The sequence below is a fragment of the Onthophagus taurus genome, chromosome 11, assembly GCF_036711975.1.
Source record: "Onthophagus taurus isolate NC chromosome 11, IU_Otau_3.0, whole genome shotgun sequence".
In the NCBI taxonomy this organism is placed as follows: Eukaryota; Metazoa; Arthropoda; class Insecta; order Coleoptera; family Scarabaeidae; genus Onthophagus; species Onthophagus taurus.
This window is the reverse complement of record NC_091976.1, coordinates 13,117,843-13,145,483: the sequence shown is the minus strand read 5'-3', so window position 1 is coordinate 13,145,483 and position 27,641 is coordinate 13,117,843. Positions and strand designations below refer to the sequence as shown.

General features: G+C 32.9%; 1 protein-coding gene across 1 annotated transcript in view; it reads left to right on the top strand.

Moving 5' to 3' along the window:
* Positions 1–12,161, top strand: part of LOC111422109 (cadherin-related tumor suppressor fat) — a 123,217-nt gene extending 111,056 nt beyond the window's left edge. The window contains exons 14-15 of the mRNA XM_023055323.2: positions 4,267–10,712; positions 10,771–12,161. Coding sequence (XP_022911091.2) covers positions 4,267–10,712; positions 10,771–11,716 — 7,392 coding nt within the window. The 3' untranslated portion in view covers positions 11,717–12,161. The remainder of the gene's footprint in view (positions 1–4,266; positions 10,713–10,770) is intronic.
* The last annotated feature ends 15,480 nt before the right edge of the window (positions 12,162–27,641 follow it).

Below are 27,641 nucleotides of genomic sequence, written 5' to 3'. Positions count from 1 at the left end.
AATTTAATGTAGATTCAGCACAGAAGAAATAATTTTTTGATTCCCGTAGATACTAAAGATACAATGTTTTGCAATAATCTTTGAGTAAAATGATAATTTTAGGAATTAAATTGTTAATCTTTAAAAAATCATATCTCTAGAACTAATTGAAATATCATGTTGAAATGAAATGCATTTTATCATAAACTTAATAGAAAATCCAAAAATCACATTTTAATTCCAATATATCTAAATGTAACAATTTTTTGAATTTATCTTTGTGTGATATTGATAATTTTAAATTGACAATCTTTAAAAATTTGTAACCCAAGTAGTACTAAGAGAGTGTTTCCATGAAATAGAAAGCATTTTAGAGAAAATTTAATGTAGATTCCAGCACAACAAAATTTTTTTTTCATTTCTAGAAATACTGAAGTTACGATGTTTTGAATTGATCTTTGCATAAACTGATAATTTTAGGGATTAAATTGTTAATTTTTAAAAAATTGTAACCAAAGAACTAACTGAGATATCATGATAAAACGAAGTGCATTTTAACGCGAATTTAATCTAGAATAAATAAACCAAAAAGCATATTTTAATTGCAATAAGTCTGAATGATAATTTTTAATTCTCAATCTTTAGGAAATTGTAACCTAAGTACAAATAGAGATATCGGTATGTAATAAAAAGGAATTTTAAAGCAAATTTAATCTAGGTTCAACACAGAAGAAATCTTCTTTTGATTCCCTTAGATACTGAAGTTACAATGTTTTGCAATAATCTTTGAGTAAAATGATAATTTTAGGAGTTAAATTGTTAATCTTTAAAAAATTATATCTCTAGAACTAATTGAGATATCATGTTGAAATGAAATGCATTTTATCATAAACTTAATCGAAAATCCAAAAATCATGTTTTATTTCCAATATGTCTAAATGTAACAATTTTTTGAATTTATCTTTGTGTGATATTGATAATTTTAAATTGACAATCTTTAAAAATTTGTAACCCAAGTAGTACAAAGAGAGATGTTTCCATGAAATAGAAAGCATTTTAAAGAAAATTTAATGTAGATTCCAGCACATAACAAAAATTTTTTTTCATTTCCACAAATTCTGAAGTTACGGTGTTTTGAATTGATCTTTGCATAAACTGATAATTTTAGAGATTAAATTGTTAATTTTTGAAAAATTGTAGCCCAAGAACTAACTGAGATATGAGGATAAAATGAAATGTATTTTAACGCGAATTTAATCTAGAATCAAGAAGCCAAAAAGCATATTTTAATTCCAATAAGTCTGAATGATAATTTTTAATTCTCAATCTTTAGGAAATTGTAACTCAAGAACAAATAAAGATATCGGTATGAAATAAAAAGGATTTTAAAGCATATTTAATCTAGGTTCCACACAGAAGAAATCTTTTTTTGATTCTCTTAGATACTGAAGTTACAATGTTTTGCAATAATCTTTGAGTAAAATGATAATTTTAAGAATTAAATTGTTAATATTTAAAAAATTATATTTCTAGAACTAATTGAAATATCATGTTGAAATGAAATGCAGTTTATCACAAACTTAATCCAAAATCGAAAATCCAAAAATCACATTTTAATTCCAATATATCTAAAGGTCATAATTTTTTGAATTTATCTTTGTGTGATATTGATAATTTTAAATTGTCAATCTTTAAAAATTTGCAACCCAATTACGAAAGAGAGATTTCCATGAAATAGAAAGCATTTTAAAGAAAATTTACTGTAGACTCAGCACAGAAGAAATAATTTTTTCATTTCTACAAATACTGAAGTTACGATGGTTTGAATTAATCTTTGCATAAGCTGATAATTTTAGGGATTAAATTGTTAATTTTTAAAAAATTGTAACCAAAGAACTAACTGAGATATCATGATAAAACGAAGTGCATTTTAACGCGAATTTAATCTAGAATAAATAAACCAAAAAGCATATTTTAATTGCAATAAGTCTGAATGATAATTTTTAATTCTCAATCTTTAGGAAATTGTAACCTAAGTACAAATAGAGATATCGCTATAGAATAAAGAGGATTTTAAAGCAATTTTAATCTAGGTTCAACGCAAAAAGAAAACATTTTTTGATTCCCTTAGATACTGAAGTTACAACGTTTTTGCAATAATCTTTGAGTAAAATGATAATTTTAGGAGTTAAATTGTTAATCTTTAAAAAATTATATCTCTAGAACTAATTGAAATATCATGTTAAAATGAAATGCATGTTATCATAAACATAATCGAAAATCCAAAAATCACATTTTAATTCCAATATATCTAAATGTCACAATTTTTTGAATTTATCTTTGTGTGATGTTGATAATTTTAAATTGTCAATCTTTAAAAATTTGGAACCCAAGTACTAATAGAGATATTTCCATTAAATAGAAAGCATTTTAAAGAAAATTTAATGTAGACCCAGCACAGAAGAAATAATTTTTTCATTTCTACAAATACTGAAGTTACGATGGTTTGAATTAATCTTTGCATAAGCTGATAATTTTAGGGATTAAATTGTTATTTTTTGAAAAATTGTAGCCCAAGAACTAACTGAGATATCATGATAAAATGAAATGCATTTTAACGCGAATTTAATCTAGAATTAACAAACCAAAAAGCATATTTTAATTGCAATTAGTCTGAATAATAATTTTTAATTCTCAATCTTTAGGAAATTGTAACCCAAGAACAAATAAAGATATCGGTATGAAATAAAAAGGATTTTAAAGCATATTTAATCTAGGTTCAACACAGAAGAAATCATTTTTTGACTCACGTAGATACTGAAGTTACAGTGTTTTGCAATAATCTTTGAGTAAAATGATAATTTTAGGAGTTAAATTGTTAATATTTAAAAAATTATATTTCTAGAACTAATTGAAATATCATGTTGAAATGAAATGCATTTTATCACAAACTTAATCCAAAATCGAAAATCCAAAAATCACATTTTAATTCCGATATATCAAAATGTCAAAACTTTTTGAATTTATCTTTGTGTGATATTGATAATTTTAAATTGTCAATCTTTAAAAATTTGCAACCCAAGTACGAAAGAGAGATTTCCATGAAATAGAAAGCATTTTAAAGAAAAATTAATGTAGATTCAGCACAGAAGAAATCATTTTTTCCTTTCTACAAATACTGAAGTTATGATGTTTTAAATTGATCTTTGCATAAACTGATAATTTTAGGGATTAAATTGTTAATTTTTGAAAAATTGCAGCCCAAGAACTAACTGAGATATCATGATAAAATGAAATGCATTTTAACGCGAATTTAATTTAGAATCAACAAACCAAAAAGCATATTTTAATTGCAATAAGTCTGAATGATAATTTTTAATTCTCAATTTTTTAGGAAATTGTAACCCAAGTACAAATAGAGATATCGCTATGGAATAAACAGGATTTTAAAGCAAATTTAATCTAGGTTCAACACAAAAAGAAAACATTTTTTGATTCCCTTAGATACTGAAGTTATAATGTTTTTGCAATAATCTTTGAGTAAAATGAGAATTATAATTTTAGGAGTTAAATTGTTAATCTTTAAAAAATTATATCTCTAGAACTAATTGAAATATCATGTTAAAATGAAATGCATTTTATCATAAACATATCTAAATGTCACAATTTTTTGAATTTATCTTTGTGTGATATTGATAATTTTAAACTGTCAATCTTTAAAAATTTGTAACCCAAGTACTAATAGAGATATTTCCATGAAATAGAAAGCATTTTAAAGAAAATTTTATGTAGATTCAGCACAGAACAACTTTTTTTTTTCATTTCGAGAAATACTGAAGTTACGATGTTTTGAATTGATCTTGCAATGCATTTTATCATAAACTTAATCGAAAATTCAAAAATCACATTTTAATTCCAATATATCTAAATGTTGAATGTTAAATGGATAATTTTAAATTGACAATCTTTAAAAATTTGTAATCCAAGTAGTACTAATAGAGATATTTCCATAAAATAGAAAGCATTTTAAAGAAAATTTAATGTAGATTCAGAACAGAAGACATTATTTTCTGCTTCCTATAAATGCTGAAGTGGCGATGTTTTGAATTTTTGTGTACAAATAATTTTTAGAGTTAAATTGTTATAATAATTTTCAACAAATTATGTCTCAAGAACTAACTGAGATATCATCACGAAATTGATATCATTTTAAAGCAAATTAAATATAGCCAACACATTTTTGAGAATAATATTAATCTAACTTTAATAATCATTTATTTTTAATAGGCGACAGACGAAGATGTTGGGGATAACGGAAAAATCACTTATTCCATAATTGGCGAACATTCAAATTATTTTCAAATTGAACCAGAAAGTGGTACCATCAGCGTAATCTCTCATCCACCAAAACCATTAAAATCGTCAACCGAATCCGTCTACAACGTCGAAATAGAAGCAAGCGATGGTGGGAAAACGCCAAAACGTGCAAGCGCCGAATTGAAAATTTTTTTAAGACCATTACATACCTTCCCAAGATTTCTGTCGCCTAGTGAAAATCAAAGACAATTCAAATTGGCCGAAGACACAAAAGAAGGAACTACAATAGCAAGATTAAGAGCAACATCCCCTAAGTCTGGTCCATCTTCAAACTTAAGATACTCAATCGCTGGTGGAAATATTGGAGACGCTTTAAGAATTGATGTCAACACCGGAGAAGTACAAATTACCGGAAGAGGTTTAGATTATGAGACTTCTACGCAGTATCGAGTTTGGATTGAAGCAGTTGATTCTGATGATCCTCCATTACGAAGTGTTCTTCAAATAGTGATTAACGTTACGGATTCGAACGATAACATGCCGACTTTTTCAAGTCCTTTATATAATGCAACCGCGTTAGAAGAAGAATCACCGCCACAATTGGTCGTGAAAGTTTCTGCTAACGATTTAGATTCAAACGTTAACGGACAAGTTTCATACAGGTTATTAGACGATCATGAAGGATTTTTCGAAATTGATTCAGACAGTGGAGAGATTTATACCGCTTCGGTTTTGGATAGAGAAGAAGTTTCTTCTTACGAACTTTTCGTTGAAGCTTACGATCACGGAAATCCACAACTTTCAGGATCAACGGTTGTTCTTGTTACGGTTAGCGATAAAAATGATAATCCTCCAAGATTTACTCGATTATTCAGCGTAAACGTAACCGAAAATGCCGAAATTGGATCCTTTGTTATAAAAGTAACCAGTTCTGATAAAGATATAAATGGAAACGCAAACGCTACTTATGCTTTTGCCGAAAATCCGGGGAATAAATTTACGATTGATCCAATAACTGGGAATGTAACAGTTGCTGGACATTTAGATAGAGAACAACAGGATGAGTATTTATTAAAAGTTGCCGCTTTTGATGGTGCTTGGAGAGCTGAAACGCCTTTGACGGTTACTATTCAAGATCAAAACGATAACGCGCCAGAATTTGATCAGTCTTATTATAGTTTTAATTTCCCTGAACTTCAAAGAGATGTTGTTTTCGTCGGACAAGTTGTTGCAAATGATCGGGATAAACATGGTCCGAATTCAGTTATAAGTTATTCATTACAACGCCCCTCTGATTTATTCACTGTCGATCCAGCTTCGGGAGAAATCTTCAGCAAAAGAAGTCTTCGATATAAATACACCCAATTGGAATCTTCACCAGAAAATACTTATCCCCTTACGATTCTTGCAACAGATAACGGTAAACCACCGATGTCTTCAGAGTGTTTAGTTACAGTAAACGTTGTTGATGCTAATAATAATTCACCTAAATTCCTCGAAAATGAATATTTGTCCCCAGTTCCAATTGATGCAACTCCAGGACAAAGACTACTTAAAGTATCTGCTATTGATTCCTCCGATTTTGGGGTTAACGCTGAAGTTAGCTATTCTTTGGAAAATGGGAATGGAACGGGATATTTTAATATTGATAAAACTAACGGTTGGATTACACTAAACAGAAGGATTAACGCGGTTGGGGAAACTTTCATAATAAGAGTGAGAGCTACAGATGGAGGCGTTCCACCACAAAAAGATGAAGTAACCGTTACTATGATTGTAACCGGAGAGAATGAGCATCCGCCGACTTTCACCGCGTTGCGTTATCAAGTTTTCGTACCGGAAAATGAGCCTTTGGGTTCAACAATTTTAACAGTTAGCGCTTCGGATATTGATAGAGGTCCAAATGGAATGATCCGATACGAAATTTCTAACGGAAATGAAAAGAATCAATTTGCAATCGACCCAATTTCTGGAATTATTACGATTCTTGAGCCATTAGATTACGATAGTATTCAGGAATATCGTTTAAACATAACCGCTCATGATTTAGGGTTTAGATCGAAAAAAGCAACCGCAACAATAACAATTACATTGACTGATATTAACGATAATGTTCCAACGTTTAATCAAACGTCATACGAAGCCTCTATAGCGGAAAATATGCTTCCGGGAAGTTTCGTTTTTAAAGTAATCGCTAAAGATAACGATTCCCCGAAAAACGCAATAATAAAATATTCGATTGTTGGTGGAAGCGGAAGAGAAGTTTTCCAAATCGATCAAGATTCAGGAGAGATTACAACGAAAATCAGTTTTGATTACGAAGAAAACAACGGATATGAATTAAACATAGTTGCTGCAAATCCCGATTCGAGTATGTACGGAGAAACACTTTTGGTTGTATCAATTACGGGGATTAATGAGTTTTACCCGAGATTTACACGCTCAGTGTTCCACTTTGATGTTTCCGAATCAACGGAAGTTGGAACTAGCGTTGGAACAGTCCAAGCAACCGATCAAGATGCAGGAGAAGATGGAAAAGTTTATTATCTTTTCGTTGGATCAAGTAATGATAGGGGTTTTGTTATAAACGCGGAAACCGGTACAATAAGTGTTTCAAGAAACCTCGATCGAGAAACGCAAAGTCGAGTTGTACTCACAGTCTTGGCGAAAAACGCGGGTGGTATTCGAGGGAACGATACTGATGAAGCACAAGTAATAGTTTCGATCCAAGATGGAAATGATCCTCCAGAATTTTTAGAAGATGTATATGAAGCTCAAATATCAGAAGGCGCTTCTATAGGAACACCTGTAATCGCAGTAAAAGCTATCGATAAAGATGTTCGATCCCAAAATAATCAATTCGGATACTCCATAATAGCAGGAAACATCGATCGAGCTTTCAAAATAGATCCCCAAAATGGGCAAATAGAAACCGCGCGATATTTAGATAGAGAAACCGTTCCATCTTACGATTTAATCATTGGGGCAATCGATACAGGTGCTCCCCCGGAAACTGGAACGACCACAGTTAAAGTTCACATCGGCGATATTAACGACAACAGCCCGATATTTGAACCATCTCCCCCAACAGGAAAAATAATGGAAAATGAACCCGCCAATTCAAAAATAATGACATTAACAGCAAAAGATCCCGATTTACCTCCAAATGGGGCTCCGTTTTCGTATCGGTTAGTTGGAGGCCGCCATCAAGATTACGTCAAAGTCGATCAACACACCGGAAGTGTTTTCACAACGAAACCAATCGATCGAGAAATAACACCCGAGTTAAACATATTAATTGAAGTTGAAGATAGCGGAGTTCCTAAATTGCGATCGCAACACGCTGTTAAAATACAAGTTTTAGACCAAAACGATTGCTCGTCATCCCCAAGAAGTGTCCATGTCCTAGTACATGGTTTCGAAGGCGTTCCAATAGGAAGAATCGCCGATGTTCGTCCAAACGACCCCGATACAACCGGAGATTATAGATGCAAAATTATCCAGCAAAATCAAAACGCCCAATCAGTTTTTAGCATCCCTAATAATAATTGTGATTTACACGCCAGCGAGGTAACCCCAAAACAAGGTTATTCACTCACGATTCTTGGAAACGACGGAAGACATCAAGATGTTGTCTCAACGGTAACCGTCGAGTTTATGTTATTTAATAACTTAACAATTGAGAATTCGATTACGATTAAAATTTTAAATTTAACCACTCAAAGTTTTCTTATAAATTACTACAAAAGTTTCTTGGATATGCTAAAAACCTCGTTGAGTCCTAATGAACAAATCCTTTTATACCGATTAGATAAAAATGAAGATGATGGGATTGAATTAACTTTAGCGATCAAACACTCGAATAATTATCGCGATAAAAATTACGTTATTAAAAAATTGTTGAATAAAAAACCCGCAATGAATGCTTTATTCCAAATGGAGGATGGAATCACGATCGGATACTCACCGTGTAAATCTGATACCTGTGAAAATGGGGGAGTTTGCGATGCTGCGCTCGAAATTAAACCGGGGACAACTTCAATAACGGATACTCAAAACATTATTTTTTCTTCTCCAACGATCACCCATGATTATTCTTGTCAATGTTTAGAAGGATTTGCGGGGAAGAATTGTAGTAAACGTCGCGATCCATGCGTTCCTAATCCTTGTATGGCTGGGGGACAATGTAGGAGACAAGGTATTTCTTGGTATGATTTCCAATGCGTTTGTTTACCATCTCGAGATGGAAAACGGTGCGAAAATGAACGAGGCGATGTTTGCTCGATGAATCCGTGCCAAAACGGAGGAAGTTGCCAAGAAAGTCCAGACGGTTCCTCATTCTTCTGTTTATGTAGACCTGGATATAAAGGAACAAGATGTGAAGTTCTCGTGGATACTTGCAGACCAAATCCATGTTTACACGGGGGATTATGTGTTAGTTTAAAACCGGGTTATAGATGTAGTTGTACTGAAGGTCGATATGGAAGACATTGCGAAAAATCAACGTATGGTTTTAAGGAACTCTCATTTATGAGTTTCCCTTCGTTGGATGCGGCTACGAATGACATCACTTTTATATTTGCAACTACAAAATCGAACGCACTTTTAGCGTATAATTTTGGATCCCAAACCGGAGGTCGAAGTGATTTCGTCGCCGTTGAAATAGTTAGTGGAAAAGCTGTGTTCTCTTTTGGTGGTGCAAGAACTGCAATAACATCAGTTGGAGTCGTAGGAAACAGCGGAAACTTAGCCGACGGAAAATGGCACAAAATAACAGCAACAAGAAATGGACGAGTGATATCTTTAAGCGTTGCTGATTGTACCGATCACGGTGATGTTTGCGAAGAATGTCGTCCTGGAGATGTGAGTTGTTACGCGGATGATATGGGACCAACAGGAACGTTAAATTTCAACAATCATCCGCTTTATATTGGTGGTATAAGCAGCGCGGATCCGATTTTAGAAAGACCAGATCAAGTACATTCAGATGATTTAATCGGTTGCGTCCATTCCGTATCGATAAATGGGAGAGCTTTAAATTTTAGTAATCCAATTGATTCCCAAGGAATCGAAAATAGTTGTACTCGTAAAGAAAATAGTTTGAATAAAGAAGGATGTATAGATCGTTGGGATACATTTAGTTGTAATTGCGGAAATGGCTTGTACGCCCCAAATTGTGAAGCTTTAGAATCAATTGAAATTTCCGGAGATGGTTACATTGAATTCGAAATTTCAAAGAAACATAAAACGATGCAACTTTTAGATTCTTTTTATCAAGGCGGAACTTCTCCGAGCACAATTAGTCTATTATTTAGAACGACTAAAGGTGATGCCGTTTTGTTTTATGCTAGCAGTAATAAACATTACACTTCCGTTGAATTAAGAAACGGGCAATTAACTTATATTAGTAAATCTTCACCTGTTGTAAATATGACGGGGTCTCATAACACCGTAACAGATGGAAAATGGCATAATTTAACTTTGTATTCATACCAAAGAGTAATTAAAATATATTTAGACGGTGTTCAATTGGGCGACGAATTAGATTCAATTGGAGTTCACGACTTTTTAGATCCGTACTTAACTTACTTATCTTTGGGTGGAGTACGAGGAGATGTGTACTTCACCGGCAGAAAATCTTCATTCCTTGAAGGTTGCCTAGCCAATTTTACAATCAACAACGAAATCCAACCATTCGCCGGATTCGGAAGCATATTTAACACGGTAACAAATCACGGAAAATTCAAAAAAGGATGCTCTCAAAAGGATGGTGGGAATCCCGCTGGAAGCACAGATCCTCTCAACATCGGAATCACCCTCGTAATCGTCTTTTTCGTCGTCCTTCTCGTCGCCATCTTAGTTTCTTTCGTCGTGTTCAGATTGAGAAAACAAGGAAGAGAAAACCACGGTAGTTTAAAGCAAAATGGAAATGCCTCGATGATTTCATCCGGATTGGTTAATTCGGTCGTTTCTGATTCAGTTCTTAACAGAAGCGTTCACGGAAACGATAATTCAATGTATCATCATGGTGAAAGCACCGATATGATCAATTCGTTAGTGAGCAAGAAATTTAAAGAACGAGAAATCTTACAGAATGAAATTCCGAGACCTCAACGACCCGATATCATCGAAAGAGAAGTTATGACGAAAAATCCCCCACTTCCCCCTACAAATAATCACGGACACGATCACGTTCCAAACGATATCAATTCGGAAATGCTTCCGGAACATTACGATTTAGAAAATGCGAGTTCTATTGCTCCGTCGGATATCGATATTGTTTATCATTACCAAGGATATCGAGAAGCTGCCGCTGGTGTTCGAAAATTTAAAGCTCCCGTTAGCGGGTATCATCACAAACATACCAATTCACAAGCTCAAGGGCAACATAGACATTCTCCACATCATCCAACAGGGTATTTAATTAAATTATTAAATAAGATAGTTATAAATTAACCAACAAAATTTTTTTAGATTTCCACCACGTGCTCCCCCTGTAACAAATCATCCAGCTTCAAGACCACCTCATCAAAGTACACCTTTAGCAAGATTAAGTCCGAGTAGTGAATTAAGTGCTCAACAACCGCGAATATTAACTCTTCACGATATAAGTGGAAAACCCCTTCAAAGTGCGCTTTTAGCAACAACTTCCAGTTCGGGTGGAGTTGGAAAAGACGTTCTACATAGTAACAGTGAGCGAAGTCTTAACAGTCCGGTTATGTCTCAATTGAGTGGGCAAAGTTCGAATAACGGTCGAAAAGTGGCCGGTCCACCACCTCCTGTTACATCAGCCGGTTTAACGGCCGAAGAAATCGAAAGACTTAATTCTCGACCGAGAACTTCGAGTTTAGTGTCGACTCTAGACGCGGTTTCTAGTTCAAGTGAAGCTCCGAGACCCCCGGTTTCTAATCACCATTTAAATCATATGAGACATTCTTCTCCGGCGGCTCCTCCAGATGCGCGGAGAAGTCCGTCGACTACCGATGACGAAGAAAGCGGAAATGATAGTTTTACGTGTTCTGAAATAGAATATGACAATGCTAGTCTTGCCGGTGAAGACACCAAATATAAACCGAACGAATCGGAAAGTCGCAGTCGAAGTGATTCTAGTAACAAAAATAATATTCCTCCGCCGTCTTATGATGGTTTTGATTCGACTTCTTATAGAGGATCGATGAGTACATTGGTAGCATCGGATGATGATTTAGGTGGACCTATGTATCGACCTCCAGGTTCGGCGGGTTCCCCAGCTACAGCAACGGGATTAGGATGGGATTATCTTTTAAATTGGGGTCCAAATTTTGAATCTTTAGCAGGTGTTTTTAAAGATATTGCAGAATTACCAGATAGTGTTAACGGGAGAGTGTCGAACTCTTTAAGACTGACAAATGCCACAAAACCATCTGAAGAATATGTGTAATAGTATTTCAAATAAACTAGTTTATATACGAAAAGACAATGAAAAAGCCATGTATTATAATAAGTGTAAATATTTCTTTTTATAAAACAAAAGTGAGTCAAGTATTTTTTTTATAAGTTGTAAGTTTTAAATGTGAGACCTTGCATCAAGGGCTCGTTCGAAATCTTTTAGAAACTTCTAATTATTATTTTGCGTCAACTTAGAAAATTTTAACTAAAACTTTTACGTCTTGCCATAAGAGAACGAACGACTGCATTGTGTGTCATATACGAAAAAAAGGACGGAAATCTGTATATATTTTTGTAAATTATATTTGTGAAGAAAAGACATCTTGTTGTAATACCACTTAATACTATTTTTTGTTTCCTTTAATTTCGATGTACATAAAAGTGAAAGAATAAGAAAATTTTGAAATAAAATAAAAATAATTCACGAATTTTTAAAATTGTGTTTTTGTCTTTTTGTGTTTAATTTAGGTTGAGAAGAGTCACGTTACATAAACTATACGGTAGACTCCCGATATGTCACTGGAATGTTAACACAATTCATAACAACATGTTGAACAGTGAAAAACACTAAAAGCCTTGTTTATAGATGTCATACCCCTGGCACTTATTAACGTCGTGTTCGTACACTCGTGATCTTTTAAATGAAAATTAAAGAAGGATGGCTAGCTCGAAGTCGGGGAAGGTCGGGTTGGTTTACTTTGAAACCCTGCGCAAGGCTAAGGGGCTGGAGTAATCACGACGGACAAAGCAGGTAGAGAAGGAGTAATTTAGAATTTGTCACTACGGGATTTTTAAATAGGTTTATTATAATAGAAACCAGCTAAATATTGGATTAAATTATCGAAAATAGCATAATAAATTATTTAATGTATTATGTTTTATTAAAAAATGATTTTTGGAAAACAAATAAAAATTGTTCCTAATTTAAATCAATTTTATGATAACTATTAAAATATAAATACAGAAAAAATATTAAATGATAATATTATTACAGTAAAACTTAATTTAGATGATTTTCGAACAATTGATGTGTTTCAATTATTGTTTCTAATTTAAATCAATTTCATGATGATAATATATTAAGATATTAATACTGATTAATTATTAATATTATTACAGTGTGATTCAAAACTTCTTTTATCAAAAGTTAAAAAACGTAGAACGTTTTGTCACTAAAAGTTTTTTGTTTTTTTGCTCCGTTTTAATTTTTTCTATATTTCAACCAATTAAATTATCGTATCTACCAAATCTGAATGAAAACATACGGCTTCAAAACACACCACCTGAACATTATAAAGTATTAAGATTTGTTTAATAATAAATGTCAGTATTTATACAAACCAGTTAACTATTTTTTTATTTTATTTTATTTATATTTTGTCTTGCGCTCGTTCCCGGAAATAAATAAAAATGCCGCCTTTGTGTAATTTTACAACCCTCGAAATAAAGAGACTATTTTTAAATTAATAATAATAAAGAGACCTTTTAATTGATTTAAATTAGGAACAATTTTTATTTGTTTTCCAAAAATCATTTTTTAATAACACATAATACATTAAATAATTTATTATGCTATTTTCTATAATTTAATCGAATATTTAGCTGGTTTCTATTACAATAAACCTATTTAAAAATCCCGTAGTGACAAATTCTAAATTACTCCTTCTCTACTTGCTTTGGCCGTCGTGATTACTCCGACCCCTTAGCCTTGCGCAGGGTTCAAAGTAAACCAACCCGACCTTCCCCGACTTCGAGCTAGCCATCATTCTTTAATTTTCATTTAAAAAGATCACGAGTGTACAAAGTGACGTCATTTTTAGTATCGGGCCGACGGGATAGATGGCGTTATATTGCGTTATATTATGTAGATATCTACTTTATCTTGGCAGTTTAAATTAATAAATATTTTAGGATTTAAGTAGTCGTTTCGTCAATTTGTTTTTCTACTGTTTTCTAAGTTGTTTGTCAAGTTGGTTAGTGTTTTGATGCGGCTTTGTGTTTGATAGTAAATTTTAAAGAAATTTACGAAATTTTATTCGTGCTAAGTACATTTGATATACTTTGTTTTATTTATTTCATATTATTATATTATGATATCCAGTTTCATAATAAATTTTTAAATATAAGTTGCCCTTAAAATAATATGGAAACTAATGCTCATAAAAAACCTCTGAAATTTAAACATTGATTATGGAACTGGATTAGGTATTTGTAAAATAAATATATATGCATTTTATTTTCTTGTAGCAGAAAATGTCAAAAAGTTGCGCCATTAGCGGATGCGTACAAAGGTATCGAAGTTTCTACCGATTTCCAAACCCACAAATTTATCCAGAAATATATCAAAGAATTTTTTGATAAGAAATATTAATTAGAATCAATTAAATAAATAAAAACGAAGTATGTATTTCTGATTTTATTAACGAGTGTTTCTAAATTGATGTGAAAGATTTCAAGGGATGATTTTTCAGCGACAATTACGGGGTGTTTTTCATATAACTTTTTGTTCAAAACCCCTTCTCCTCCAAGTTATAACCCTCTAAAATTAAGGGAAAAATCTGCAACTTTCTTATCTCTTGACATTTTACAACTAACAAATTGTTAATTTGACATAACTTCATTTCTTTGACTAATAATAACCAATCTCTGAATTAATTCACTTGAGCCTGTATATTATTTTATTTTTTTGTGATCAAACTAACAATTTTAGGAGAAAATGTCAAGATACAAAAAAGGTGCCTATTGAATCCCACTATTTAAATCAAGTTTTTAAATAAAAAAATTTAGACGTATTAAAAAGTTCTAATGCAAAGTATTATGGGGTTGATTTTTTCAGCCTCTTGTAATAACATTTTCGGGTTATAAAAATCGTCAAAAAGTGTCATTTTATTAACAACAGGTACCTGCCAAATTTCAATCTTCCAAATTCCTGCATAGTGGATTTATTAAATAAAAACAATTTTTCCCCTAACTTTAGAGTACTGTAACTCGGTGGGGAAGAGGTTTTGAACAAAAACTTATATGAAAGACTCTCCTTATTTTTTACTGAAAAATCACTCCTTGAAATCTGTCGCATTAATTTAGAAACAGCCTGTATATTAATGAACTTTTTTAAGGTGACGTTATTGTGTTGACTGAACATAATGAAAATCATGAATACATAATAACAAAAAACATGACAAATTCTGCTAACTACTTATAATTGCAAATTACAAATTACTTATGTTGTAAAATAGTAACTTTATTGCTTATTTTAATTATGCATGGAAACAGACACGATTGCTGAAAAAACTAAAATGACTTTTGTTTATGGATATTAATGTTGCCCAAAATTTATTCGAACAAAGGTTTCTAGACAGACACATCCTTTCTTGTGTAAGATCTTCAATAGAGAAGAAAGCGCTACAAGAAATTCAATGTTTAAGCTGTTGTTCGTAATAATCCACACATTTCTTCTCGCGTAACTTTTTATGACTGCTGTATCCCAACGCAGTGCACTTAGATTTTTACATTGCCACAAATTTCACCAGTACGCTGTTTGCAGCAAGAGCTTCAGGAATGATATCCATTATTGGTTACTAGAAAATTGTTATTGGTTACGTGAAATGAATTACTAACGACGTTGGACGTCAATATATTGTGTGGCATTATAGGTAACTTTTCAATTGGCCCTTTCTTCGAAAAACATGCTTCTCAAAAAACATGTACCCTTTAGCGGCCCTTACACGATCAATAGTATTGACAATGTCAGTATTGACAATACAACCATTAATCCTCGTGGTAACCAGTCTCAATACTTCACTACCTTACACGATCAATATTATTGTCAATAGTTTTGTCAATCAGTTTGCTCAATAAGTTACCTTTTTACCACGTACAGGGTGAATCTATGTAGTTTTACTCGGTTATTTGCCGGTTTTCCTTTCCAAATAAGGGTAATCGTACAAAAGCTTGTTTAGCTATTATTTTGAGGCTTGGAACTACTCTTCGACTGAAACGCAAACACTGGATGAAACAATGGTTGAAGAAGAGATATAAATATTCTTATCTAGTACTGTTGATAGAAATCACCTCTGGGATGTTGATGATTTCAAGAACTACTTTTGAATGGATGAGAGTTTCTTTAACAAACTGTTACAGATGGTTGAACCATTTTTGAAAAGACAGGATCGCAATATGAGAGAAAGTACAAGTGTTAGGGAAAGATTAGCCTTAACCCTGAGGTATTTTTCCACAGAAAGAAATGTTGAAGACTTGAAGTTTTCTGTTATAATGTCCCCAGCAACTATCAGCAAAGGTGTAATAGAAATTTGTCAAACCTTTATATATGTCCTACAAGACCAACTGAATGAACTAGATGAACCAACAGTATCTTCATCGTCTTGAACGTCAACAACGTCAGGTAATGGGGCGGTCATTTTCACCACTTATTCACAGGCGATCGGCTTGAACTGAACTGAGTGTAATGTAGAAAATAAGAATTAAACCTGTTTTCAAATCATCTGGGTTAACCCTTTAACGGTTAGTGGCTTCTATAGAGATCACTTATCAATAAACTAAATCGTTTCTAAAAACGAAAAAATAATTTGCCCTTTAAAGGGTAAAATAACATATGTTTTTCAGTGTGTTGAAAGACATGTTTTGTTATTGTTACAATTAAATAAAAGTAGATATTTAATTTTGAATGTTGAATTTATTACACTGATTGTGAGTACTGATGGAAATATTGGCGCCAACCCTACACGGTCAATAGTATTATCAATATCCCCTCCAATTTTCAGTATTGATGCCCGAAAATCAAAAAATCCGGATTTTTATCAATACTCCATCAATATTTACCGTCACTAAAATTTTTTACCTTACACTGTCAATATTATTGTCAATATGCTAAGGTGTTGTCAATATTGATCGTGTAAGGGCCGCGTTAGAAAAGCATACTTAACAAATGAAAAATATTGATTGCGCTTCTAAAATGCAATAAAAAATCGTTCAAAATACTTTCCCCCTTTATACGATGAAAGTTTTATGAAACTTTTTTGATAAAATTGATGTTTTCTGAGTTATTATTAGGTAGTCTCAATTTCAATGCCTTACTCAGTATATGAAATATAGTCTTTTAAAAAAAACTTCTTAAAAAGATTCAACGCAGTTGGTGTCTTCTTATAAAAACAGTTCCTTACACGGTCAATATTGATAACACCTTAGCATATTGAGAATAATATTGACAGTGTAAGGTAAAAAATTTTAGTGACGATAAATATTGATGGAGTATTGACAAAAATCCGGATTTTTTTATTTTCGCGCATCAATACTGAAAAATGTTGAAATTTTTAACTTGTTCATTACAGGTTGAGGGTTATTATAATTTGTCAAACACTGCTGCGCGGAATTGTGCGTGTCTGTGCACCACGCACCACGACGCATCTATCAATGACGACGCTAAGAGGAAACCTGAAATCATCTCTCATTATAATAAAACAAAGGGCGGTGTTGACGCCATGGATTAAATGGTGTCGTGCAAGAGGCAAAGTAAACGATGTCCCATGACATTTTTCTTCAACATCATTGATATTGCAGCACTCAATGCATATATAGTCTTTACGAAGGAACATCCAAACTACAACATAAGAGTGACTCACAAACGCAGAATGTTTTTGAAAGATTTAGCGAAGGAACTAGTAATACCACATATGCAGAGAAGATCTACTAACCTAGAGCGTACTGTCCGGGAGTGTATGAGCAGATTTATTGATATATGTGGTCCGCCAGAAGCTCACACAAGTGCAACAATTAAGAGAAAAAGATGCTCAGTACGACCCGCAAGTATTGGTCGTAAAAGCACAATGGTATATATTACTTGTAAAAATAATATCTGTAATGAGCATAGTATTAGAATGCGCACTAAATGCTTCTCTAATCCCTAAAAACAATAAACAATAACGTTTTTTTAACAATAATTTTCACTTTCATATTTAACCTCACGTTTGTAACGTACATATGCATAAATAAATAAAGTTTTACTTCAATAACTTTGTTTCTGTTCTGACTACACGTGATTTTATACAGGGTCATCCACAACGACCGTCCATTAGAACTGTACGGGGTTATGAGCAAAATAAAAATTTGAAACTTTAAATATAAGTATTATCAATTGCGTTCTCTTCGACTAAAATATTTTCAGATTTCTAGCATTTCCCGTTATACCGGCAGTCGCTACCTACTTTCTTTTTTTAAATGGAACAGCCTGTATATTTATACATATTTAAATTTTTCTGTTTTCTAGGTGTAGGAATAACTTTACGTTTTGCAATTTTATTCGGCCGTTCTCGAGTTATTCGAATTTTTCTAGAAAAATGTGCTCTAGCAGATATTTGTTCAAAAAATCATAGAACACTCGATTTTTAGGATATCAATTTAGGATTCAGAACACGCTTAAGCAACATGATGGAGAATGTTTTGCTGCCGAGTACGGCTGTCTAGAACATTTGATCACTTTACTATGGCACGTTAACTTTTTGCAACTTGGAAGTACCATAACTTAATTTTTTTAAATGGCAGCCCCCATATTTTATTATGTAGTCGTCTTCGGTGCCTCATTTTACATCTTTTATTGTGAGATAATTAGGGTTTTTTGACATATCATAACGATATTTAACCAAGTGTGCCATGAATACCTAGTGTGACTTAATCAATAACTCATTTGGTTATTCAGTTCTCGAGAAGTCGCAACGCTGCCACCAACACATTGCGTAAAATTTCTTTGTATCTCTCAGAATTTAAGTTTTCATCGTAACGAAGACCGATAAAATTCCAGTTTTAATGTTCTTGATTCCAGAGAAAATGTTCCAAATTCCCAACAATTTTTTAATAGCCTGTGTACATTACCCTTAGTTGGTACGGGATGAGTTGGAAATTCATGGAAATCGTACGACAATTATTTGGTTGCACTCTCTATAAATTATTATCAGGTTCAAATAATCTTCTTACTAAATCCAAAACGTGGCATTGTTTGAGAATAGATCACTACAAAAAGTAACCTGGTCATCACACCAACAGAAATAAACCATAGCAATAGCAAATGTCAAACTGTTTATTTTTTCCTTATTGATCCTCCGATGATACATAAACCACAACATTTTTTTTTCTGGCGGTCAGAGTAGTAGATTTATAAATTATAGCAAGTAAATAATTAAAATCTCAAAAATGACTTAGGTATGTAACATACAAGTGGCCTAAAATTGAACAAAAATTTCAAAAATGTAATAAAATAAAGGCTGTTCTATTTGAAATATGAAAATTGTCACCTCTTCCGGTGTAACCACAAGTACCCGAAACTTGAAAATATTTTAATTAAAAAGCTGACATCAAACATCACAAGTCTGCAAATTTTGAAACCCCCACTTCATTTGGTTATTCACTAGGTCACACTAGGCACTTAATTCATGGCACACTAGGTTAAATACCGATATGATATGTGAGCATTTTTCAAAAAACCCTAATTATCTCCCAAACTATAAATATTAGGTATAGGACATATGGGATATAAAAGATGTAAAATGAGACACTGAAGACGACTAAGTAATAAAACATGGGGGTGCCATTTAAAAAAATGAAGTTATGGTACTTCCAAGTTTCGAAAAGTTACCGTGCCATAGTAAAGTGACCAAACGTTCTAGACAGCCGTACTCGGCACCAAAACATACTCCATCATGTTGCTTAAGCATATTCTGAATGCTAAATTGATATCCCAAAAATCGAGTGTTCTCTGATGTTTTGAACAAATGTCTGCTGGAGCCATAAAAGTAATAAGCCATATAAAGTAATATTATAATACTATTCAACTTAATATACTAGAAAAATAGTTTTCAATAATATTTGGGACATGTATCCTAAATATATTATAGAAATTTGTTATTAAATGAAGATACTGAAGTTTAAAACTATCTTTATTACTTTACTTTCACTGTATGTACAGGGTGTCCCAATTTCGATGTCCGCATAGGCTATCTCCGAAACTAAAAGAGATACAAAAAAAGTAGCTTACATGTCATGATCTCGTTTTTCGAAAAAATGCTAATGCCGAAAACTCCGAACAGCTATCGTCTTTTGTTTTCGCCCTATCGGCAAAAAGTGAAAATTTTGCGAAAACGACAATTGCAAATATCTCACTTATTATCAACGATGGAGTATTATAAATAAAACATTATATGGGCAACTTTTTACGAAGAATTCAGTGGCGTAGGAAGAATTTTTTTCCCATCTTTTATTTTCGAGATTTTAGACGTAAGTTTATTTTTTTAAATAGAAACCATAGTTGGCTATGACCTAAAATAATGTGTTATTTTCTTCTGATAACAAATATATATAGTTTGTAGGGTATATTTCTTATAGTTATTGAATAATTAATAAAAATTCATTTTGTTCTATCTAAAACTAATGTATGTATTTAAAAGTTAATGTTGCTATGGTGATAACCATACATACTATGATGGAACATAATGTATCAAATAATTGCCAAAGTTTTTATTTAAAAATTCGATAACAACTCTATCATTATGAGCTGGTACGATGCACCAGCATGTTAGGTGTCAAAGTATAACAAAACTGAATAAAACATTACAATGAATTTCGAAAATTATGAAAATGTAACATGATGGAATGTGGAATGCTATATATTATCAGATAAGAATGCGACGTTAGCCGCGGAATTATATTTCACAAGGTATCCGGAAGAAAGACAACCGCACGTAAGAACCTTCAGCCGGTTAGCAGAAAATTTAATAGATTTTTGGTCCTTCCCCAAACCACGTGCTAAAACACACCAAAATGGCCTGCAAGAGGATGAAGTCAATGTGTTGGCGGTTGGGGTTGAAGGTTGGGGTTCAATGTATGGTGTGCCCTTTTAGATAATAGAATGTTGGCATATAGTATCTACCATAAAAACTTAAACTCAGGTAATACCCCAATATGTCAAGACAGCACATTGTGTCTTTGGTCGACAATTTGCCATTAAATAAGTCTCAAATGATATATTTTCAATATGACGAAGCACCAGCACATAATGCCAGAGTTGTTAGTGAATTTTTAAATACTACTAGGTACAACCTTTGGCAATAATTGGAAACAACGGGCACGTTCAGCCGGTGTCAACTGTTGAGTTGCTATATTAGCAGGCGCGGCTGAACGATATGCTAAGTCAGCGCTGTTACGCAGCAGTTTAGTAAATATCTCAACGTAAGTAATCTGCGCTTAGTTTGTCAGCGGTTGTGAAATTCTAGGTTAGGATTAATATTTTTTGTTTCTCCCCTTTAATTTTGAAAACTGGCAGAACTGTATAAAATGAAATGAGCCTTAAAATCAACATCATCATCCATTATCTCTTGTAATAACACAAAATTTTCAAAAATATTATTGTTGGCCATAGTTTTAGGTTATGCTAAACTGCTAATTCTCAATTGCTTGTTCAGCCGATTTCGTTCCGCTGTATTAAAGCTCATACAACTAGCTGACTGATTTAAATCAACTGTTGACACCTGCTGAACGTACCCAATGTTTTCCATCATGGTATGGTTATCACCATAACAACATTAAGTTTTAAATACATACAATAGTTTTAGAAAGAACAAAAAAAAATGATACATTATATTCCATCATAGTATGTATGGTTATCACCATAGCAACATTAACTTTTAAATACATACATTAGTTTTAGATAGAATAAAATGAATTTTTGTTAATTATTCAATAACTATAAGAAATATACCCCACAAACATATATATTTGTTATCAGAAGAAAATAACAAATTATTTTAGGTCATAGCCAACTATGGTTTCCATTTAAAAAAATAAAGTTACTTCTAAAATCTCGAAAATAAAAGATGGGAGAAAAATTCTATCTACGCCACTGAATTCTTCGTAAAAAGTTGCCCATATAATGTTTTATTTATAATACTCCATCTTTGATAATAAGTGAGATATTCGCGATTGTCGTTTTCGCAAAATTTTCACTTTTTGCCGATAGGGCGAAAACAAAAGACGATAGCTGTTCGGAGTTTTCGGCATTAGCATTTTCTCGAAAAACGAGATCATGACATGTAAGCTACTTTTTTTCTATCTTTTGTAGTTTCGGAGATAGCCTATGCGGACATCGAAATTGGGACACCCTGTACTGGGTGTTCCGATAATTGTACGGCACGGCTGTATCTTGACAATGGCAAGGTCCGTTGAGTAAACATACTGTATAAGATTATCCAAGTCCCTATAAACGCTGTTGTTATTAACACACCCCCCCGCAAAGGCCTTGCTGTGACGTCATTGGAAGAATTAACATTTCTATATTTTTATTTATACAGTGCATTTCACATAAAAAGTAATACACAAAAATATAAAGATATTAAAAATGCGAGATAATCGTAAAGAATTCGAATTATTTTAAAATTAATAAAAATTAGGTTAGAATTGATAAGAAAATCGAAATAAAATTTTATTATTTTAAGGTTATCCAACTTGACTCGGTTACCATGGTGATTAAGATCCAAACATTACAGTTGCTTGTCAAAACTGACGTTGAATTTAAGTTTTTTTAATGAAAAACACATAATTAATTAGATTTAAAGGTTGTATTTAATTCAAAATGGGTAAATGGATGAAATTATAAGCAAGGTAAGTAGATTAAATCAAAGAAAAATATTTTTAGATCAATTAAAATGTACAAAATTTAGGGTTAAATAACAATTAAAACTAGAACTAACACTAGACCTAGAGCTAAAAAGTTTTAGGTTTAGCCGGGTGTCTTAGATGAATGTTTATAAATAATTTGTTGAGAATTAAATTCCCTTAATTGCTAAAAAAATATGGGGCGTTCAATTTAACATTTCCGACTTTCTCGCCATTGAATATCAAGAAACAGTAACTCAATTTTTGACCACCTAAACTCCAAATAACTCGAAAACGAGAAACGCTAGGTACCAATAACTTTAATCAAACTTAACCTATTTTTCTACTTACAATTAAACGGTATAATAAAAACTATAGCATTTCATTTAAAATAACGAAGTTGTGGTCTACTTCTGGTAGACCGGAAGTGGCGGCCGTATTGAAAATATTTTAGATCGAAAGTTCCGAATGAAGAACCCATGCTACCAAAATTTCAATCCTCTACGAATAGTGGAACTTGAAAAAGTTCTAACGAACCAGTTACGTGACATTTTAAATTTGAAGTTAGTTATCATATAATAGACAAATGGACAAGTTCCTTCATGATGTATTCTTTATTAAAATACCTTAAAATGAGTTCAAACATGATGCATTTATCTCGAAAAACAACAAAGTTGTAATAAAAAATATTAAAGTTGGCAATATTGAAATTAGCAACATAATTTTTAATTGTATATTACAAAACAAGTTCCGTAAGACACGTTTGAAATGCACGAATTTAAGTTGAAAAACGAGTGGCGAAGCCACGAGTTTTTTAATGAACGAGTGCTTTAAGTCTTATGAAACGTGTTTTTTGAAACTATTTTTTGTAATTCGTGTTTTTATCCTTTTTTTTAACAAAAATAAAATAAATTTTGTCAATGTAGGGAAATAGGTATGTAGCAGTTGGTAACACCGTAACACTTGAAAATAGAAATTTGAATTGACAATTAGAAACTGTCAAAACACAAAATGTATTTACCTGACAGAAATGTCTCATGTACACCTCCCAAAATAGGAGAAATTGCTCAGAGTTTAATGTCCTCATCATTGTGGACTTTGTATTCGATGCTAAGAACGTGTTTAAACATCCATTGACAAACATTGTCACATTGACAACTAGAAAAATTAATGACCCAATGTCACCAACTTGAACTGGTTCCATAAAATATTACTAAAATCTCATTACAGCATCGGATGCTGTAAGGAGTCTCATTACAGCACCCGTTTGAGTACTGTTGAGTAGCTTTCATTACCGTCGCGAATTACAAAAATATTAATACCAACCTTAATTTTTCATTTTTTTATTGTATTTTTGTTTTTGTGATAAATTTTAAGACATTTTATAAAAATTAAGAATTTGTCAAAATGATATTGATATTTCAAACCGGAAGTTGCTTATACTATCTCGAGTAATATTGGAATTAAACGTATCGTGTTTGGGCTCATTTTAAAAGATTTTTCACGACAATTACAAATATGTCAAAATTGACTTTGACATTTCTAACCGGAAGTGGACTATAACTTCATTAATATTGAAGATAAATATGTCGTGTTTGTACTTGTTTTAAACGATTTTTAATGAAGATTACAAAGTTGTCAAAATTGAGGTTGACATTTTAAATCTGAAGTTAGTTATCATATAATAGACAAATGAACAACTTCATGGTGTTCTTTTATGATGTAAAAAAACATTAAAATGAGTCCAAACATGATGTTGCCAGATATCACTATGTTGTATATTTTTATTGCACTAAAACTAGAACTAACACTCGACCTAGAACTAGAAAAATTTGATACTAGAATAAAAACAGTTGAATGCTGTCTTATTATGGCAAACAAAATATTAAGCAACTTTTGTATAAAATGTTACGGGATACGGGACACCGGTATACTACATTCCATACATAATGGGCACCTGTAGATTATAATTTATAATATTATACTTTTCCTCCAATGACGTCACGTTTCCTACATCACCCCGTCAACGTCAATTTGTTCAAGTTGGATAACCTTATAACCAATACTCAACGGACCTTGGACAATGGTAAGGTGTAGAGGTTTCGGCAAAGTCCTTATCAGCAAAGTGGGCAAGAGAAATAGCTGGAAATTATTTGGTTTAAGTTCGTGATTCGACCGCTAGGGGGCGTCACTGAAATAAAGAAACTAAAGTCCCTAGATTATCAAAGTACCGCGGTTCATGAAGGCTGTGTATTCGAAATAATCGAGCCAAACTTGGCGGTTTGACAGCTTGTCAGTGCCAGAATACACAGGTTTCAAGAACGGCAGTAGTTTGATAATATAGGGACTTTACTATTGGTCAGTTTTAAGCAAAAATTACACTACTTAGGAAAATTCAAGATGTTGCCGGCTGCCTAGAAACATTCTAGTTCTAGTTTTAGTTCAATACAAATATACAACATAGTAATATCTTATGCTAACTAGCGCTACCTACTACTGCCACTAGAACTAACACAAGACCTAGAACTAGAATCATTCGGATTTAGACGTCTTGGGAGACATTCTAGTGATAGTTCTAGTTTTAATTGTTATACCAGCGCTAGATCAAGAACCTGAATTATTAGAAGAAGAATTAGAACTAGAAGAATTACATTAACCCTGAATGTTTTTAGTTCTAGTTTTACACTATCACTAGAACTAACACAAGACCGAGAACTAGAATCATTCGGGTTAGCCATCTTAATAGACGTACGGCTAAATCCGAATAGTGACAATAGCAAGTATAAAACTAGAACTGACACTATACCTGGAACCAGAATCAGCCTGGTTTAGCCGTCTTTAGAGACGTACGGCTAAACCCAAATGATTCTAGTTGTAGGTATAGTGTTAGTTCTAGTGATAGTACTAGTGTACAACGAGAACTAACACTAGACCTAACCTAAGACTTATTCGAATGGTGGTTTTAATTTTACGCATAAGCATTTAAAATGTTAGTGACGGGACTTTGAAGTTGCTGAACCAAATAAGATAAAGTATGATCGTCGTATTTTCTAATGTTTACAATACTAGTAACAAAATAGTACACTAGTAGAACTGGTTTGTTAGGGATATTTTGTGTGCGGAAGATTTTGGGTTGGTAGTGCGGAGCGTGGGGTGGCAATGGAGTGATTCCCGCGTTCGAAAAGGTTCCGAGACGTTAGATAAAAACGAACAGGTTTGAACAAGATTGAGATTTTAATAACTTTTGTCCGTCTTATGAGAGTTGGTGCGTGGCAGAGGTAAAAAGACGTGTATCGCGAGAAAAGACGGATAAAACGGGTGTGTTTTTCGAGAAGTATAAACGCTGAACTGAATTATATTGATATTTTGTTTGAAGTTTCAATAAAGTTGTTGATTAGTTAAATTTACGTGAGTGTATTTACTTTTGATTCAAAACTATTTTTGAGGCGTGTTTAAAAGCCAACGGATGAATGAAACATTGCAGTGATAATAAAACAAAATAAACCAAAACACTTAGAATTACTTAAATTTTTAGCAAAAATAGCTCACAAATGTTCGAAATGCCTTCCATAAACCTCGATACATTTATTTAATCTACTTTCAACGAAAAAAAAAAAACGCTGTTTAAGTCTCAGCTCTGGACACGTTTCTAATGGCATTTAGTGTTTTGTCATATTTTCCCTGGTTATTGGTTTTTCTTAAAAAGTCAGGTCGTTTAGTCTACCCATAGATAAAGGGGCCGCTCCGTACCCTTAAGTAGGGATCTGTAATTTTAGAACTTTTTAATCAGGGATAACTTAATTTTTTTAAATAGAACAATATACCAGATTTTACATAACTGGATGTAAAATTTAATTTCCTTTCAGTTTTATACAGGTATCATGGTGTCTATCTTCAACGGTTTTGGAGATATTCCCGATTTTCCAGTTTTTAACGATAGATACTTATTTCGCAGCGCCGGCCACCTTCCCCTCGCATTTTACCAGGCTTGGGACTGGCAGAAATATTACTGGCATGCTTAAAAAGTGGCCAACAAAACACAACAAGACCACTGGAAACAAAACACAAATAAAAAAACTATTGCATTAAATGTTTAAAATGTTGTCCGTTTTGTACACTACATAAAAGAAATCGTTTTTGTAAGGAGTTTTGAACATTTCTGATTATTTTTGGTGTGATTTCTTGAAAAGCTCTTACATTGACGCGTTGACGCATATCGTCAGGAGTAGCTGGTGATGTCTCATAAATCTTGCTTGTAATGAAACCCCATAAAATGAAATCGCAAGTGGTAAGATCTGACGATCTCGGAGGCCATCTGACAGGTCCTCCTCGTCCTATCCAGCGATCCGGAAAGGACACATCCAAATGTGTTGGAATCACATCCAGTCACGAATAGCTAGTGGAATATTTTCCAACAGAACGCCCAAATTATTTTCTAAAAATTATAAACAAATCCTACCCGTCAAACGTTGATTATGAAAGAAAGGGCCTATGATATGCGTTCCAATGACACCTGTCCACACGTTCACTGACCATGTGTACTGGCTATACGTTGCAAGGAATCGATGGGGGTTTGTCGTATCATTATAATGACAATTGTGACGATTCACAAACCCATTTTTGTGAAAGGTTACTTTGTCCGAAAACATCACTTGTTCAAAAAAATTCGCATCAAGATTAGTTCTTTCAATTGCCCACTGGCAGAATAACAGCCTGATTTCGAAATCGCCTTCAGTAATTTCCTAGTGCAACTGGATTCGATACGGATGATAATTATGTTTTCTTAAAATCCTGTGTACCGAAGATTTACTGATGTTTGTTCTTTCCATTAAGACAGAAATGCACTCCTAGTTGGATAACTCCTATCTGGATATTGTTGTGGGGAAACTCTTGACGCTAACAAAGCATTTCTGTTACATTCGCCGAGGACGAAAACCATATCTACTAATTCTTTCCGCGTAAGTGACATTTTTAATAATTATGTTAACAAATAATACTTTGAACACCAGTTCTAATGCGCGAAACACTAATGACAGTTTACCTAGTTTGTTTTCCAAACCTACTTCAACTTTTAATAGTATTGCAAACTGTCGACCAGAGACCTGCATGAATGGTTTCATTCGCCCGAATGAAACATTCACAAAAAAACGAATGGTGAATCAACACTAATTGTAAGGCATCAAGAGCGCGCTGCAATGTAACACACGATTCGCTCAATATAGTGTAGTGTCGTTCTACAACATCAAGCAGTAGGCGTCTGT